The sequence below is a fragment of the Castor canadensis genome, chromosome 16, assembly GCF_047511655.1.
Source record: "Castor canadensis chromosome 16, mCasCan1.hap1v2, whole genome shotgun sequence".
NCBI lineage: Eukaryota > Metazoa > Chordata > Mammalia > Rodentia > Castoridae > Castor > Castor canadensis.
Genome location: NC_133401.1, coordinates 65,480,198 through 65,499,211, shown reverse-complemented (window position 1 = coordinate 65,499,211; position 19,014 = coordinate 65,480,198). Strand labels below are relative to the sequence as shown.

Here is a 19,014-nt window from a genome sequence, read left to right as displayed (position 1 = left end):
TCTAGGAGTTCAAAACCATGCATCAATTCCACAAACCATGGTAAGAATTTTACTTAAGTGATTATAGAAGACTTTAAAGGACGTTTCAAATGTGGCAAAAACATGAATATCACATTTTGAAATCAGAAATCAACACTACAGATTTCTCCCAAAAAGAAAATGTGCCACAGATGTTGTTCTTCCAAATGAAAAAAACTCATGGTTTTGTGTGTGTGTGTGTGTGTGTGTGTGTGTGTTTCCATACTGAATCTTGCTGTATTAATTGGCCTATGACTTCATGGGTTCAAGTGATCCTCCTGTGTCAGCCTCCCAAGTACCTGGGACACATGCACTTGCCATATATTTTAATGGTGTTCTTTTTTTTTCTCCCTTTGTTTTTCTTTGAGACAGCAGCATCATGTGTAGCCCAGGCTGGCCTAGAACTCACAGTGCTCCTCCCTCACCTCCTAACCTAAGAATGGCATCCTTAACTGGGTATTGGTGACGTGACTCATGCTTCTAGTTATAGTTATTCAGGAGGCAGTGATCAGAAGGATCATGGATTATAGCCAGCGTGAGTAAATAGTTCAAGAGGCCCTATTTCAAAAATACCCAACACAAAAGTTCAGGTGGTAGAGTGCCTACTTAGCAAATGTGAGACGTGAGTTAAGGTTCCTCAGTATCGTCAAAAAAAGAATGGCATTCCTCATGTGACTTTGCATTATTGACCTGTCTCTCTTTTCTTATGTGTTTAGGACAGTGTTCTATTTGGAGGAGAAAGCAATGAATTTAGTTAATGCCCCCAAAAAAGAGGTTACGACAAATGATATTAGTGTTGTGAGTCTCTATTTCTCTGTCTCTCTTTCTCTCTCTTTTATGGTGCTGATGCTATGCCTTATATAATGTAGGCAAGCAGTCTACCACTGAGCTACACCCACAGTCTGGTGGTGTGGCATTATTTTGGTTTTGTTTTGTTTTTGATAAGTGATTTCTCATTCTGTGGAAGGGCCTATCCTCCCCTCTTCTTCTTTTTCCTCTTTTCTTTGGGGATAGGGTGGGAGCAGCAGATTGAACCCAGAACTTCTCACTTGCCTAGCAGGGTCTTTGTTTGTTTGGTTGGTTGGTTTTGGTAGGACTGGGGTTTGAACTCAGGGCTTTACACTTGCAAAGCAGACTCTTTACCACTTGAACAATACTTCTAGTCTTTGACTGTTTTGGAGTAAGAACTAAACTACTTGACACCCTGGTTCAACCTTCCAAATGACAGATGGTTACTGTCAATTGCATTAACATTGATTATTTAAGAAAGGAATAATGGACCTTTGTATCACTAGCCATGTGGTCTTGGACACGTCACTACAAGTAGTCTTGTAAGAATTTTCTTGAAAAGATTCCAAGATGGCAGCTAGAGGGAGGAAGCAGAAAGCGAGCCTCCTATAGTGAAATCTTGGAGAGACGCCAGAGACACACTTTGCAGGCATAATCACTGAGAAAAGGCATAACTTTGACCCCTCCACACCTCCAGCTAGCGCAGAGAATCTCCACTTCACATTATTGTGCAGAAGTCCCTGGGTTTCTTCTATAACCACACAAAAAAAAAAGGAAAAAAAAATGAAGGGCCTTGGAAAACATCATGTAAGAAGATTTATGAGAGTTAGCTACAGCAGTGACTAGAGAGACATGTACATCATTAAAGAAAAAAAATGTTTTGTTAATATACTCAAGAAAGGAAAAGGCTAAAAATAAGCCAAGCACCCATTTAAAGAATTAGAAAAAGAAGGCAGGTATGGTGGTACATGCCTGTAATCCCAGCTACTCAGTAGGTAGAGGTTCTGAGAATCTGGAATCAAGGCCAACCCAGGCAAAATGATATTGATATGCCATCAATTAACAAGCAGAGAATGATGGGTCACACCTGTGGTCTCAGCTATGTAGGAGACATAAATAGGAGTATCAACATCCAGCCAATCTAGGCAAAAATGGATGACCCTTTCCAAAAAACAAAGGACTGGTGCCATCACTCAAGTGGTAGAGTTCCTGCTTAGCAACTGGAAGGTCCTGAGTTCAAATCCTAGAACCAAAAAGAAAATGAAAAACAGATCAAGACAAGCCTCTGGCAACAAAAGAAAAAAGGAACATCACACTAGGAATTAAAAAGTGTGTGTGATACGAGATACTGTGGGGGATTCTTTATGAGAATTACTACAACTCTTTTCAAGTCACTATGAAATTTCAAAACAATGGATAATTATTAGAAACATGGAAATGTCCAATACTTATTTAGAAGTTACAGACAAACTGAATAGTTCTACATTCCCTGTATCAGTTGTCACTGACTAACAAAGCACACAAAAACTGTCTGAAAACACCTGTTCTCTGTGCTTGTGATTCTGTGGTTGGCAGCGCAGGCAGGCACACCTGGACAGTCTGCTGGTCTCACCTGAGTCCTTGGGCAGTGACAGCCATCTGATGGCACGGCCTCCCTCACATGTCTGGCTGTAGAGCTGGCTGTCAGCTGAGTCACATCTGCGTCAGGTCACCTCAGTCTTCTCCTGTTGGCACGGGATTCCCAGTAAACAGCAGAACAGAGCAAGCCCAGTGCACAAGTGCTTTTCAAGCCTCTGCTTGTGTCACCTTTGTAATGTCTCATTGGCCAAATCACAACAGATCTTGACCAAACCAATTTATTGGACCAATGTGGGAGGTGTGACAAATAAGTAAGGACACAGGGATAGGAATTCATGAAGGAGGGGTGCTACTACTGGAACAGCCAAGTGTGCTGTGACCATTAAAACCAACCCTGGCTAAGTAAAATTCAATGTAATCTATCAACCTAACAATGAAGAAGAAACCTCAAACATCTCAAAAGCATTTGATAATTTTTTTGTTGTTGGCACTGGGATTAAACTCAGCACTTTGCACTTGCAAAGCTGGCGCTCTACAACTCGAGCTACATCTCACCTCCAGTCCACTGTACTCTGGTTATTTTGCGGATGGGATCTCCCAAACTATTTGCACAGGCTGGCCTTGAACTATGATCCTCCTGTCTTAGCCTCCCAAGTAGCTAGGATCACAGGCATGAGCCACCAGTGTCTGGCTAGCATTTGATAAAATTGTAATATTATTTTGGGAATTTCAAGCTGAGATATGGGACACTGAGGCAGTTTAGCAGGAAGCAACATTTTATTGTGTAGCACAGACGCAGAGGACTCCTGTCCAAAGGCTGAGCCCCGAGAACAAAGGGGTCCCCCACCTTTTATACCCTTGAAAGCAGGTTACAGAAGCAAAAAGCGAGATCTAATCCACATATGGTTATATGCAATTCCATAGGCTACTTTACCCCACTGCTACGTGACTTTCCCTCTCCCCAGTGTTATGTGACCCTCTCCACGCTCAGATTCCTCAGGTTTTACCTCTCTACTATGCCATCCCCACCTCCCTGCTACTTTATCAGAACTCAGGCCTACTGTTTTTTTCTTCTGATCCTTCTCCCTGCTACAATATCCTAATAAAAACTTTACCAACTCAGAATTAAAGGAAACTTCCTGAACCCTGATAAAGGGTACCTATCAAATACTATAGCAAACCTACCTTATCCTTACCAGTGAAATATTTGAGACATTTCTATTAAGGTCAGACAGGAGAGAACTCTGCTTCCTATCACTGGTAACATTCTACCTTGTACTAGATGTCTTGCACACCGCGGTAAGATGAGACAAATAAAGGAATAAAAACTACAATGGAGGAGAAATTGTCCTTTTATGGGCAGGGTCACACGACTCTGCATGGAATTCAGGGATGTCTGCAGGTACACTCACCTAAGAAGAACTCAGTGAGCTGACTGGATGAAAGGTCAATAAACACATGGGAAAGAAGGAACGACTTAAGAATTATATCCAAGGAGGATGTAGCTCTGTGGTAGAGCACTTGCCTAGCATGTGGGAAGCACCCTGGATTAAATCCCCAGCATTGCAAAGTCAAAACAAGGCTAAACAGAACAAAAGCCAAAAATGAGGATATCCAGGAGGGAAGATGGGACCCAGGGCTTTAGGCAAGTGTGGTTTATACCCCATTCCCCCTCAAAAAAAGTTAAGTGAAAAGAAGAAGGTGGGGGAGTTGGTGCACCTGTAATCCAGTACTCCCAGCACTTCAGAGGCTCAGGAAGGAAGATCAAGTGTTCAAGTCCGGGCTGGTGGAGTGGCTCAAGTGGTGGAGTGCCTGCCTAGTAAGCGTGAGGCCCTGAATTCAAACTCCTTTAGCATCAAAATCAAGAACAGCAATAAAATAAGAAAGGAGAGAGTTTAAAGTCAGCTGAGGCTCCACACTGAGCCTCTTCCTCCAGGAACCCATCCCCCACCCCATGAAGAAGAACAGCAGCAGTAAGAAGAGATGAACGCAAATAAAATAAAATCTCATCTGTTACATCTGCATGGGGGATGCAAGTGTGTCTGCTACATTGTTTTCTTTCAAAGAATGTCTCTAGTCCTTCCACCTGGTGAGGAAACGGTAACAGGGTAACAGAGTAAGAAAACAAAAACAAGCACTTTGGCACACTGATGCTCTTGGAGCCTTGATCAAGCACTTGCCAACCTGCACAACTGTGAGAAATTTCTGTTGGCTGCAAATGACCCTGTCTAAAGTATTTTGTTACACAGCACCAAGGGGCTGACCCACCAGTATATGCCCCCATTTCTTACTCCTTTCTCTGCTATAATTCTTGGCAGATAGTTTTATCCTTCATCACTTTGAAAATACCGGCCCACTGCCTCTGGGTCTAAGACATCTGACAAGAAATCTGATGAGGAAAATTATGGTGAAGAGGGCTCTCTCCTTCTCTCCCCTCCACCCCATGGATTTAAAAGTGCTCCATGGTGCTTTATGGAACAGTTATTTTTGTGACAGTGGCACAATGTTTGAGAACTGCTACCAAAGGATTAGTTTGACATCAATCACTCCAGGTTTAAAGATAAAGGAATTGAATACCTAGAGTGCAGATAGGATGAGGTTTTTAAAAGCCAAAAGTTATCACAGATTTTTAGGCTCCAAATGAAGAGGCCATTGAAGCATCCACTGGCTTCAACTTCATAGGGAGAAATACCAGTCTCCATGAGTCACCTAAGCAAAAATCAGTTGGAGTTCGTTATTTTTTTTGTTTGTTTGTTTGTTTGTTTTTAATTTGTAAAGTTTCTTGGACCTGTGAGACTAGCACTGTGGGTTGCACCTAGCTGTGATTGGTCCATTTGTTCTCTGACCTCACCAGGGCCATTGTGAGTAATGCCAACTGCCATCCAGCAGATATATAAGGAGTTCACCTGAGCTGGATTTTTGTCCATACAGCACAGGAAGCTCTTGGTTGGTGACCCGCTGAACTAATACAAAACTTGGTTGACAGATTTTTGGATTTTGGTTTTGGTCTTTGTTTTTGTTTTCTATACTTGCTTATATTTTTCATTTTCATTTAATTTTTATGGGGTTTTTTTTTTCTTTGTTTTGATTCTTGGTTATTTTCAATTTATCTTTTTTTGGCTTTTTGTTTCTTTTTTAAAATTCAGTAATGATGCTACGATCATTGTGTAGTGAGAGTAGTCAGGAGCTGACAACACAGTACCTTCTCAGTGCCAGCTTCTCTGAGATCCTCACATCTCAGTATAGGGTCATGAGGACCATAGGCATAGGTGGCCATTCCCAGGTGAAACTTGCCTACCATCGCCTCACGGGGACTCCAGTTGCAGTAAAAATACAGCAGAAGGGACAGGAAGACTCCTACATTGCATCTGAAGTGTCTATATTAAAAACAGTGTGCCACCCCTATGTGATCCAGCTGTTTCAGGTGATGGAAACAGTGGATCAAGTCTACCTCATCATGGAATATGTCAGCGGAGGGGAGCTCCACGAGCGTATCGTACAGGCCCAGCGCCTGTGTGAGGACGAGGCCCGCAGTGTATTCAGACAGATCGTGTGTGCGATCAATTACTGTCATGAAAGAGGCATCGTACACAGAGACCTAAAAGCTGACAACATCCTGCTGGATGCCCACGGCAATGTGAAAGTCATCGACTTTGGCCTTGGTACCAGGTACTCGGTTGGGCAGAGGCTGATAGATTTGTGTGGTGCTTTTGTATACCGAGCCCCCGAACTCTTCCTGGAACAACCCTATGATGGCCCCAAAGTGGACGTCTGGAGCCTGGGCGTCCTCCTCTACTTTATGGTAACAGGAACCTTGCCCTTTACAGGGGAGACCTTTATGCAGCTGAGGCAGGCAATCCTGAACCCAAGGTATGCCTTGCCATCATACCTTTCCATGAGTTTGCAAAACCTGATTATTCTGTTGCTCACCAAAAACCCTAGCAAGAGGCCCCCTCTAGAGAACATTATGTGGCACCCTTGGCTAAGCCAAGGTGAACAGGAATCACCAAGTGCTGCTGTGGAGCCTCTGCCAAAACACCTGGACCCTGCAATACTGGTAGCCATGTGTGACCTTGGTTACAACCTAGGTGATGTATGCCAATCTCTACTGCAGAGAAAATTTGATGAGGCGATGGCCACCTACTTCATGATGAGACAGCAGGTGTGCCAGGGAGCTAACTTAAGTGCCCACCTCAAGCCCCCCGTGCGCCCACAGATTCTGCCCACCCCACCCCCTGCAGATCCTTCGACCTCTGCTCCCCCACTAAGGAGGAGAGCCAGTGCACCTGCCCTTCTTCAGACCTTCACCCTGTCCTCTGATGACAAGAAAACAGGACACAGGGGCAGAAGAACAGCCAGCCTCCCTTATATCCCCCTCTGCATCCTGCCAAGGAGAACCCCCACCACAGACAAAGTCCCCCAGCCTGGTCCTGAGTTTACCATGGCCACAGCCTCTCTCCCCAGCAATATCCGAGGCTGGCAGAGAGTGAGAAGGAGGATCATAGACTCTATTTTAAGTCTGTGTTGCTGTGTGCGGGCCCAAAATTCACTCCCTGAATTCCACAACACAGTAACTCCAAAGGAAGCTGTGGACAGCTGAGAAAAGCAAAGGTAACAATGGAGAGTCGGAAAACCCTGTGCTCTGTGGATCCTTTTACCATGGTGTGGGGGTTGACGGTGTAGACTCAACCAGTTGCAGGAAGGATTCAGGCGGGATGTTCAAGCTGCTGTGTGCACAGCAAGCCCAGCAAAGGTCTCTCTCCAGCACAGGAGTAAGGTGTGCAAACCATCTTTCCCTGTAATGGCAACTTACCTTGGGCCTCTCCCCATGGGATTCCAGTCAAGTATCATCTGCCACCGAGATGGCCTTCCAAGGCATTCTTTGCCGAGTGGGGTGGTGAGCTGCAGGGTCACCTGAAGCTGCATGGAGAGGAGAAATCCCTTCCAAATCCATGGGGAAAACCTCAGAGACTGTTTTTTTCTGGCAACCATATATTTTGGCAGGAAGACTATAATGTAGAATGGCTTCAGGATTACATTGTAATGATTTGTTAAGAGAAGCCAAAATGGGAACATTGTCATTGGCCTCAAGACTCAAAAGCCCTCAGCACTGGGCCTACTGGGCCTGAGTCAGTGATCCCTCTGTGAGCTCATGTTCATCCAGGACCTGCAGCAGCGAGCAAAACACAGCACTTGCATTCGGATAGCTTGCATTTCAGTCAGTGATAATAAAATTAGGTCATTCAGCAAGCAAAGTGCTCATAAGTACAAAGGAGAAAAGGCCGAGAAGGGAAATAGGGAGTGCTGGCATGTCAGAAGAGACATGGATGTCTCCACTAGGAACATCTTACCTGAAACCAAAAATGAGGAAAGGCTGAGAATAGACCAGGCATGTACTTTTTCAAGTGCCCTTGAGGTTTGAAATCAGCACCTAAAACAGAACTCTCTGGGCTATTCAGTAAAACACTGCTCCTGCACTTCCACATTTCCAGGCCTGTGAGCTGTGTGCAGAAGGTCTGGACACAAGCGCCTTCCTCTGCAGCCTCCATTTTGCTTCCTGGCATCAACATAGCCTGGACCTGCTCCAGCTTGCACCCCTTTCCACCTGTCAGGGTGCCGGTTCTCTTCATTTCCCACCCTACAACAGTGGAAATGGTGGCTTGGGAAGAGAGTGGGAAGGGATCCAGCATCCAAAATTCCCTCATTCAAAACTGCATCACGAGCGAGTGGTTCCCCCAGAGGACCCCATGTGCTCATGATCAACAGGTCTGGGCAGTGCAGGGGCAAGTCTGCCTTTGGATGGGGACTCTGGAGTTTGAGCCATAGGTGGCAAACCTGGCCACACCTTCACTGCCACCAATCTGCACCTGTGGAGGGAAATCCACTTATATAAGGTGCTTAGTATGGTAAAAATCCTGAAGGTTGTGGGCAAGGATGTAGTGCAGTGTTAGAGCACCAGGTGAGCATGTGCACGGCCCTGGGCTCCATCTGTACCCTCAATTTAAACAGGAATGGTAGTTGCTGGAGAGGGAGGAAGAGGAAAATAGGAAGTTGATGTTTAACGGATACAGTTTTGGTTTTCCTTGGCTACGAGCCTAGCTCAGTGGTGGAGTTCTGGCCTTGCATGCAAAAGGCCCTGGATTTGTACCAACCACTGAGAAAAAAAAATGCTTTAAAAAAGAGTTGTGGAGATGGACGGTGGTGATGTTTGCACGTTATGAATGTGTGGTCATAGGCCTCACAGCAATGTGTCTGCCAACATAGACCTCTTCCACCATAATAGACCTATAGATCACAGTTGAGCTGAAAATTTCTCTTGTCTGATGACGTGGTAGTCATCCTAAGGGTGGAGTGCGAATGCACTACTCCCTTGATGCTGTCATAAACAGTGTGCTCTAGTCATGTAAAAGTGTAGCATGTACAGTTGTTTACAGTACATAATGGTCACAATGACAAATGACTACATTCCTGGTATATGTGTGCTACATTGTACTTACTGTTATCTTAGGACATACTTGTGTAAGAGGTGCTTTACTGTTTTTACTGAGAAACATTGACTACTTACTGTCAGGGATTTTGGAGCCTTAGGTTGATAAAAGAATTTACCGAGACACAGAGTAGAAGAGTAGATTTTATACCTCTGATCAGGCCACTTTTGATTGCCTTCCGTTTTGCACAACTTACTGGTTGTCCCTTCTCTACATCATGGTTTAAATTTCATGCAAGGGCAGACATCCTGCAAGCTTGGCTTTTATTTCGTGCTTCATCTGGGCCCTGCAGCTGGCATGATCCACCCCCCGACACCATTTGTTCTTCAATATTCCTTTCTCTGCCACGTTTCCTTAAAGTGGGGGCCTCCTCTACATCCTCCCACCCCGAGAGAACAACTAAACCAATCCTGGTTTTAGTGGGGAGAATGTCTTCTTGTAACTCTTTGAGCTGGGAAGGGTGGTAGAGGTGTCGCTGCCTATATATTTGTTGTTCTGGCAGAGGGTGGCAGTGCAGGCCATAGGGACATGACAGAGTCTAACTGAACATGAAAGAAAATGGTATGGTCTAGGGGGGCAAAGGGCATTGGAGGGTCAGGCAATAAGGATGGAGCCCATGTTGTAGCATAATTTATGGTATGGAGGCAAGAAGAAATAAATCTTGTTTAGAACATTAATAAGGCATAAACCAATGACAAAAGGAATAAAATAGATACAGAGGGCCCAAGAAGGGCAGAATCCCTGGGATAACCCTGGCCAGATAGTTTCCTTGAGAGCCATCCTTGGGGTGACTCTTAAGTTGAGAAGCTTGTTGGGTTTGTTTATGAATGTTAGTTTGAACCTGACTTGATTCATTAACCCCAAAGCAGCAGTCTTCCACAAGCATAGCACAGGTTCCCCCATGGGCTATGCAGGGTATTGGCTCCACAAAGGGTAATCTTATGAAAGCCTGATAAAACCTTCCATTGGGAGGATCCAGGCAGGAGCAGATGGTGGTCTGGTGTTGTAACCAACTCTCAGGGTCATTTGAGAGTCCTTTAGCCATGGTCTCCTAAGTTACCCTAGAGTTATATTGGAGAGGGGGTAGAAAAGGGTGAAAGAGTAAAGCTGCCTGTAGGCATAGTTTGGCTGCCTCCTTGGCTTGTTTGTCAGCCCAGTTGTTACCCAAAGATTCTGGTGGGCTTGGCAATGAATTATGGCTACCTGTATGGGAAGTTTGATGGTCTTGTAGGATTATGACCTCATGAACATGTTTCATTAGGGTATTTTTGACTGTTAAAGTCCCATTTTTTCAGATGATGGAGTGTGTGTGCACTTCCTGGAAGGTATAGGCAGGGTCAGTACATACATTGACTTTTATTTTTCTCTAATTGAAGAGCTCAAGTGAGGGCAAATAGCTTTGCCTTTTGGGCTGAAGTAGTGCTACTGGGCAAGGGGTTTGACTTAACAGCCTCTGAGAGGCTAACAATTGCATAACTAAAAACTGGTCTTCTGCCCTTAACGCAGAGAAACTAAAGCAGATACCTTAAAGCAACTGAGGCCAATAGGAAAAGGGGAACAGGTACTAGAGAAAAGGTTAGATCAAAAAGAATTAACCTAGAAGGTAACACCCACGCACAGGAAATCAATGTGAGTCAATGCCCTGTATAGCTATCCTTATCTCAACCAGCAAAAACCCTTGTTCCTTCCTATTATTACTTATACTCTCTCTACAACAAAATTAGAGATAAGGGCAAAATAGTTTCTGCTGGGTATTGAGGTGGGGAGAGGGAGGGGGCGGAGTGGGTGGTAAGGAAGGGGGTGGGGGCAGGGGGGAAAAATGAACCAAGCCTTGTATGCACATATGAATAATAAAAGAAAAATGAAAAAAGAAAAAAAAACTGGTCTTCTGCCAATCATACCTGCTGCCATCAGTTAACAGGTGGTGTCAGGGTCAGAGAAGGGAGTGTCCTGGTGGTCCTACCTGACTCTGCAGGGCAGAGCAAGAACTTCAGACAAGAGTGTTGGAGAGTGGGGTCAGTGTTTGGGTCTGGTAGTAATATAGTAGGATTTAGAGTTTGACCTGACTGAATTTGGAGGTCAGAGGTCCCTCAAAAGAAACCATAGTACTTTTGAAAATAATTTATCCAATATCCCATGGCATGTCTTTGAGTTTAAATGTCTGTTACTGGGTGGAGGTCAATATTATTTCCCTTGTCCCAGAGTCAATTTAGAAGCCTCTCCTACCAAAAGAACTACCGGGGCTAATGCCCTGAGGTATGGGGGCCACCCTTGACCTCTAGGTATGCTTTAGGGTGACTGGTGGGTCATGAGGACTCACAGGCACTCTCCCTTCTCTCAAGAACATGTGTGGAAAATGGTTTTCTCGGTGAGACAGGGCAACAGTGGGGCTGCAGTAAGGACTTGCTTTAAGGAATGATGGGCCTTGGCCCATTTTGGAGTTCAATGTACAGGCTCCTCCTCAGGGCATGTGAAGCCCCATAGAGGTTCAGCCATGAGCCCAAGCTGGGGGATCCAGATAAGACAGAACCCCCGCCTTCCCAGGAAGTAGCAGAATAGTTGCTTTTGGTAGGAGTGTCCATGTTTAAAATGAAATCCCTACGCTGCCTAGCCAGAGGTCCTCTTGTAGATGTTACCTACCAAAATCCTGTTTCTTATAAGGACATCTGAGTCTTAGCCCACTTGTATCCAATGTATATAGTGCCTGGATGGTATTTTAACCCAAGGCTCTTTTGTAAGAAATATATGGATATATTGGAGAAGGAAAGACTTGAGGGAGGGAGTAGGCAAAAAGCTGAGGCAGAACTGTCCAAGCTGACTGCTCACAGATCTGTTTATCGGGGTCTCTCCACTCAAAGACAAATAAGAATTGGGAATCTTGGTGTACATGGATACAAAAAGCATCCTTTAAATCTAGGACTGTAACCATGAACCCTGTGGGGATGTGACTTAGTAATAGGGTATTAGGTTGGAGACAATTAAGGGGAGGGGGGAAACTGCCTCATTGATGCCCTCGAGATCTCATACTGTCCTATAAAGGCCATCTGTTTTTTTGTTTTTGTTTGTTTACTACCAGGACAGGCATGTTGCAAAGCACATTGCGGGGGAGGAGGGGTTAGGCCAGCTGATAAAAATTTAGTAGTGAAGAGCTAGAGTCCTCTTTGGACCTCTGACTTTGGAGGATATTGGGGGCAGCTAAGGAAGAAGCTGAAGTCTTTAGAAGTGTTTTCACTGGAGTTGTAGAAAGAGAATGTCCACGGGGTGTAGGGTTCCAGACCTCAGGGGAATTTGGTGAAGTAACAAAGGGTCAGTGGTCAGGGTGAGTTGTGGCTGGGGACCAGAAGTGCCAATCAAGAGTAGACACTGTCAACTGGGGTTGTAGCTCAAATGGTGTAGCATCTGCATAGCAAGTGTAAGACACTGAGTTCAAACCCCAGTACTGAAAACAAAACAAACAAACAAAAAAAAACAGTGGACTCAGTGCTGCCTGTCCTCTGAACATTAAGGCTGATCCTAGCTTGCAGTAGACATCTCTACCCAGAACAGGACATGGGCATAAGGCAGTACCAGGAAAAAAATGAGTAAAGACAGCAGTTTCCAGTGATGAGCAGACAAGCAGGCAAGTAACCTACCCTGTGGGACCTGTTCATCTATTCCCGTGAGGAGGATCAGGGATTGAACAGTGAGTCCTGGGATGGGGTAATTAGAGCAAAATATGAAGTCTCCATCACTGTCAGAAAAGTGATTTTATGGGCTGGCAGAATGGCTCAAGTGGTAGCGTGCCAACCTAATAAGTGTGATATCCTGAGTTCAAACCCCACTACTGCTAAAAAAGAAAAGTGATTTTATTTCCTGTCACATTCAGGGCTTCACGGGAGATGGAGATGGAGAACACGGGAGCCTCTGGAGCCCCTGGACCACATCAGTCAAGCTACAGGTCCCCCCATCTGTTGATGCCTCATAGTCCAGGAACAAGTCAAAGGCATCTGCCAGTCCCTAGGAATAAGCTGTTTATGAGGACGCTGGGTTTGAAATGACCTCTCCTGTGAAAAAGGAAAGGTAGTGTCATTTCCAATGGCACTCCTGTTTGAAGCATGGACATGAGTCTGGTGGGGGACATGGATTTTGGCATTGGAACTGAAATGTCCAGGCTGGCCATTATTATAGCAGGCCAATTAGGAGTGTGGGGAAGCCTGTGGTGGCCTGGGATTACCTTAACTAAGGCTAGGGCTAGTACACAGAGCCTGGGGGCTCCCTGGAATGACAGGGAGTTGGCAGTTGCCATGGCCATACAATCAGCCCCTCAATGCCGCCTCTCCTGAAGGCCTTGAAGGCTATTTTTGGTTAGCTTGAGAAGGGAGTTTGGGGACCCTGTTCCAGATTTTGGAGTTTTTGTCTAGGTTCTTGTTAGAATTTCCTGATAAAATGTATGCCAAGAATTGTCAGACCCTTCGGTGTCTCAGTGTTTAGGATGGTGTATTTGTTAAAGGCCCCTCCCAGCCTGGAGTGAAAGAGGGAGAGGTTTTTGGTGGGGCCTTGAGTGGTTTTCCTTAATTTATAGAAGTTAATATGTTTAATCACATCCCTCCAAGAAACATGTGATCAGATGGTCTCTTTGATCTCTGCCCACAACTCATCAGACCATGGATCCATTCTCACTTCACCAAATTCCTGATAAACTGAAAAATGCAGAGAGATAGATGAAGAGACCACTCAACATCAGCACAGGTTTAATTCAGGAAAGAATATGTGGTGGGCTGTTTCCAAAAGAGAAGGTAGGGTCCGTGGCTACTTACAGACTGGGGGTAGGTACAGGGGTTTGGTAGAAAAGTACCAGGAAGATGGCTGATGGGAAAATTCTTTTGCTGGGTAGATAAGAAAGATAAGTTGTGATTAGGTCACTTGTTTAACTATCCCTTGTCCCTGGTGACAATGGTTAAGGGCAGATGTTTGTAACTCTTTGAGGCTGGCTGAGTTGTTTCAGTAAGCCATCTGCAAGTCATAAGAAATGGCATCTGGTCGCAACAAAGCTGCCCTAATGTTCACTTTAACATTCCTACATGTCTGCCTTTTGATATGTAGTTTTGGAGAAGGGATCACAATAGTCTGTTAACTGCTTTGTGCTGGGTTGGGGAGTTGAGGTCTCTGAAAGGTAGAGGGTATTGGCAGGGACTTTTTGTTTTAGATGTCTGTAGTGTTCCCACAGGAGGAACAGCATAGATGACCTGTTTTTAGGTGGTATCCTGGACCAAACCATGAGCATCTGAGAAAGAAAGATAGAAGGTCCAATGTCAGCTGAATGAGGAAAAAACTAAGAGTTTCCAATAAAGGGGCCATCCATGGCATCCACTTAATCCAGGCAGACCACTGTCCCCAGTCATCCATCCCTTGTTGTGAGGAATCAGGAGTGCTTTCCCAGACATTTTTAGCAGCATTGTGAAGGAACCTGCACTTGTTGACATAGAATCAGCATTTTTCTTGTAAAAAGAGCCACACTCGCCCTGCCCCTTCAGCAATTAGTAGGTCAAGGGTTCGTCAATGGGCTGGTGGAGTGGCTCAAATGGTAAAAACACCTACCTTGCAAGTATGAGGCCCTGAGTTCAAATCCTAGTGCTGCCAAGAAGTAAAAAAAAGTTTAATGTTATCATCGGCTGTGCTTCAAGAGGTAGGGTGCCTGCCTTGCAAGTGCCAGGCCCTGAGTTTAAACCCTAGGACCACCAAAAAAAAAAAAAAAAAAAAGAGTTTGCTGGTTTTGGAGCACCACTCCTGCTAAGGAATCAGTTTGAGTCCCAGGCCAACAAGGAGTGGAACGAGTTGTATGGTTCTTTAGACTTGGGCTCCCAAGGGCAGGGAAGCTAAAGGGGAACCTGGATTGTTTGGTTGTTTTGTAGTGTATCCACGTCCAGACTCTAGTATGCAAGGATACAGGTGCCTGACCAGTTGGTGGGTAAGCAAAAATAGGATGATGTTGCACACAGGAACAAGAGGCCTGGTGCAGACAGAAGAATGTTTTGTCATTTTTGTTTTTGGCAGTACTGGGGTTTGAACTCAGGACCTCAGGCTTGCTAGGCAGGCTCTCTACCTCTTCATCCAGTCTGCCACTTCCTCCCACCCCCCCCAGGAGAATGTTTTGGTCTGGCACCAGTGGGGTTTTTCCATTTCCCAGACTGAAAAAGAGTAGACAGCACAGCCCCTGTAAGAGGTTAGTATTGGGCTATTGGGTAAAACCCTGATTTGGGGGTAAGGGAGAACTTGGTGAGGTCACTGAGTGTCTCTACAGGGTGGAACCTATTGAAGAGAGTGAGGTCAATGCAGGTGGAGGTATCTGAGCATTGTCTCCAGGGTTGAGCTTTGCTTTGGAAACAGCTCAAAAGCTGCTGGCACTGGTGGAGGAAGTAGCACGGGATATGTTTGTGGGGCTGAAGAGCATAAGGAATTATGCCACTCCACCCTGGGAAACTGAGCATTGGAAATGCAGAGATTTTTGACAGTCTGAAAAGGGAAGAGGATAAGTGTTTGGTTGGGGGGGACTGTGCCCACACAGTAGGCAAAGCTGGGGTGGGAAAGTTTTGGGTGAGACATAGAGGTGCCTGGTGGGTCAGGAGAGAAGATGGAGACAGAGTCTTGCAAACTATTTCCCTGGGACTTGCTTTGAATCTTGATCCCCCTTATCTCTGCTTACTGAGTACCTCTGATTTCACGTGTGAGCCAGTGGGGCCCATCTAAAGTTAATAGTTTTAATCACGGCCCTGTGCATGCCCTCCAAGTGACATGTGATCATTTAGTCTCTTTGATCTCTGCCCACAAGTCACCTGACAATGGACCCTTTCCTACTTCACCAAGTTCCCACTGAAATCTAGGCCACTGCACTCAGAGAGATCATCTAGAATATCAGAGGACTGTGATTTCAGAGAATTGGGCCAGACCCACTTGACTCCCCTCTTCACAGGTCCTGATTCCTGAGGGAAGAACATGAAGGCCTTAACGTAAGGAACCTCAGACCATTTAGAGGAATTAAGGCAGAAAGACGATGTGAATTAAGGCAGGAGGACTGGTGGTTGTGGCACAAGGCCCTGGTTTCATCCCCATCACTGATTTTAAAAAGGTGTAGGGGGGATGCTAATTTCCACGGAGGTTAGGAGAGGAGAATAGGGAGTTATTGTCTAATGTATACAAATTCCAGTTTTATTTGACCGAGGGCTACCTCAGTGATAGAGCTCATTGCCTATCATGTGTGAAATTCTGGATTTCATCCTGACCACTGGGAAAAAAAAGTTTTAAAAGAGAGTTGATCCTAGCTATTTGAGAGGCTAAGATCAGGAGGATCAAGGTTCCTGGCCAGCCTGGTTGTATTTATTGTTATTTTGGAGTGCACCTGTAATAAGTTTATTGTAGAACAGTAGCCCACATTTTCTGATAGCAGCCTCATCCATGTGTTTACTTCATGCATCTCTCATGTGCCTCAGTTTTTTGTTTTTTTTTTTAATAGATCGAGTCTTGAATTCAGGGCTTTGCACTTGCAAGACCAGTGCTTTACTGCTTGACCCACACCTCGAGTCCATTTTGTTCTTCTTACTGGGAAGATGGGGGTGCCACAAACTATTTGCCCAGGCTGGCCTTGAACCACGATTCTCCCAAGTAGCTAGGATTACAGACATGAGGGTTCCATGCCCGGCTACTGCATCTCTTGGTTGTATCAATTTCTCTTGTGTTTTATTTAATCTCATTTTTTGTTCGTAAGCATACAGAATCCCCTAATAATGTTGCTGGTAAGAGGCCATGTCAAATAATTGACCTAGAAATGGAATAAAAAGTGGTTACCAAGAACAAAGTTGGAAAATCAGTAACAGTTATTGCTTCTTCTGTGGCATGTTTAATTTCACCATACCTTTGATATTTAAAAACAAGAACAAAGTGGTTTGCATTTCTTTTTTGGCCAGGAAAGTTGGGAAGTTCTTCATTTATTTATTGGCCATTTGTACCACTTGTTCTGAAAATTGCCTAATGTCCTCACCTGAGTGTGAAGCCTGCTCCTGGTGCTACTGTTTGCAGGTGCCATTTGCCATTGATGATTGTTCTCCTTTGAAGGAGAAAGAAGATGAGATCGTTGTCTGAGTGGTTTCCCTATTTAAAAAAAAAAAAAAAAAGAAAGAAAGCCAGCCAGCCACCAGTGGCTCATGCCTGTTATCCTAGCTACCCAGGAGGCAGAGATCAGGAGGATCATGGTTCAAAGCTAACCCCCAGCAAATAGTTTCAAGACCCTATCTCAAAAAAACCCTTCACAAAAAAATGGCTGGTAGAGTGGCTCAAGGTGAAGGCCCTGAGTTCAAGCCCCAGTACAAGAAAGAAAGAAAGGAGAGAGAGAGAGAGAGAGAGAAGGAAAGAGAAAGAAAGAAAGGAAGGAAGGAAAAAAGAGAGAAAGAAAGGAGGGAGGGAGGGAGGGAGGGAGGGAGGAACGAAGGGAGGAAAGAAGAAAGAATACAGAAAGAAAATTGCCTATTCAGCTCATGTGCCCATTTCTTCATTGAGTTGTTGTTTGGGAGTTTAGTTTTTGAGCTCCCTGTAGATTCCACCTGTTAGTCCCTTAATGAGACAAATAACTGGCAAAGCTTTTCTCCCATTCTTTAGACTGTCTCTTAAGTCTATTAACTGTTTCCTTTGCTGTGCAGAGCTTTTTAGTTTGATGCAGTCCCATTTGTCCATCTTTTCCCTTAATTGCTGAGTCGCTGGTGTTCTATTTAGAAAGATTTTCCCTGTGCCTGTATGTCCCAGTGTATTCCTTGCTCTCCTGCAGAGTGGACACTCTTGTCTTACTCTGATGTAAGTGGAAATGGTTTCAGTTTTTCTCCATTTAGTGTAATGTTGGCTGTAGGTTTGTCATATATAGCCTTTATTAAATTGAGGAACATTCCTTCTATTCCTAGTTTCTTCATTATGTTTATCATGAAAAGTTGCTAAATTTGGTCAAAGGCTTTTTCTGCATCTGTTGAGATGATCATGTGATTTTTTTTGTCTTTACTTCTGTTTAAATGCTGTATTACATTTATTAATTTGCATATGTTGAACTATCCTTGCATCCCTGAAATGAAACTAAGTCATGGTTTATGATCTTTTTGATGTATTACTGCATTTGATTTGCCATAATTTTATTAAGAACTTTTGCATATATATAGTTTGATGCTGTCCCCTTCTTTTAATCACAGAATCATATAGGAAGTTGTTGCCTATTCCTGTATGTTCCTGTGTATTCCATACTCTTTCCTGCAGTTGTTTCAAAGTGTCAGGCCTTATACTAAGGTCTTTAATCCACTTTGAATTGATATTAGCACAGGATGAAAGAAAGGGATCTAATTTCAATCTTCTACATGCACATATCCAGTTTTCCCAGCACCATTTGGTAAAGACACTCTTTGCTCCAGTGTACATTTTGGGCTCCTTTGTCAACAGTCACCTGACTGTAGCTGTGTGGATTTATGTCTGGTCTTTTCTGTTCCATTGGTCTTGGCGTCTGTTTTTATGCCAGTACCATCCTAGGCGTTTTCTGTAGGACTGGGTTTTGAACCAGGTGCTTTGTGCTTCCAAAGCAGGTGCTCTACCCCTTGAGCCACACCTCTAGTTCATTTTGCTCTGGTTATTTTGGAGATGGGGGGTCTCATGAACTTTGTACCTAGACTGGCCTCAAACTGCAATCCTCCCAATCTCAGCCTCCCAAGTAATTAGAATTACAGGTGTATGCCACCAACGCCAGGCATGCTATCTTTATTGCTCTGGCTCTGTAGAATAGTTTGAAGTTAGGAATTAAAATACCTCCAGTGCTGCCCTTTTTGCTCATTATTTCCTTGCCTATGCCAGGCCTTTTTTCAGTCATCTGAACTTTAGGACTTATTTTGTCAATCTCTGAGAGGAAAGTAGTTGGAATTTTAATGGGATTGCATTGAAAATATAAATTACATTTTGTAATTTCACAAAACTGCTGTAATCTTCACAATGTTAATTCTGCTCGTCCATGAGCATGGGAGATCTTTCCTTCTTCAGCTGTCTTCTTCAGTTTCTGTCTTAAATAATTTATACTTTTTATACGACTGGCAGAGTGGCTCAAATGATAGGCCAGGGAAGTTGGGCAGGTCTTCATTTATTTATT

At 44.4% G+C, this 19,014-nt stretch overlaps 1 protein-coding gene and 1 pseudogene across 1 annotated transcript; both read left to right on the top strand.

Annotated features, from left to right (window-relative positions):
* The first annotated feature begins 66 nt into the window (after positions 1-66).
* Positions 67-10,601, top strand: LOC109674016 (sperm motility kinase Z-like). Its single transcript, XM_074057436.1, has one exon. It carries the CDS (start codon positions 5,534-5,536, stop codon positions 6,983-6,985), a length of 1,452 nt encoding a protein of 483 aa, XP_073913537.1. The 5' UTR covers positions 67-5,533; the 3' UTR covers positions 6,986-10,601.
* Positions 10,602-16,791: 6,190 nt separating this feature from the next.
* On the top strand, positions 16,792-16,993 carry LOC141418253 (small nucleolar RNA U3; annotated as a pseudogene).
* Positions 16,994-19,014: the final 2,021 nt, after the last annotated feature.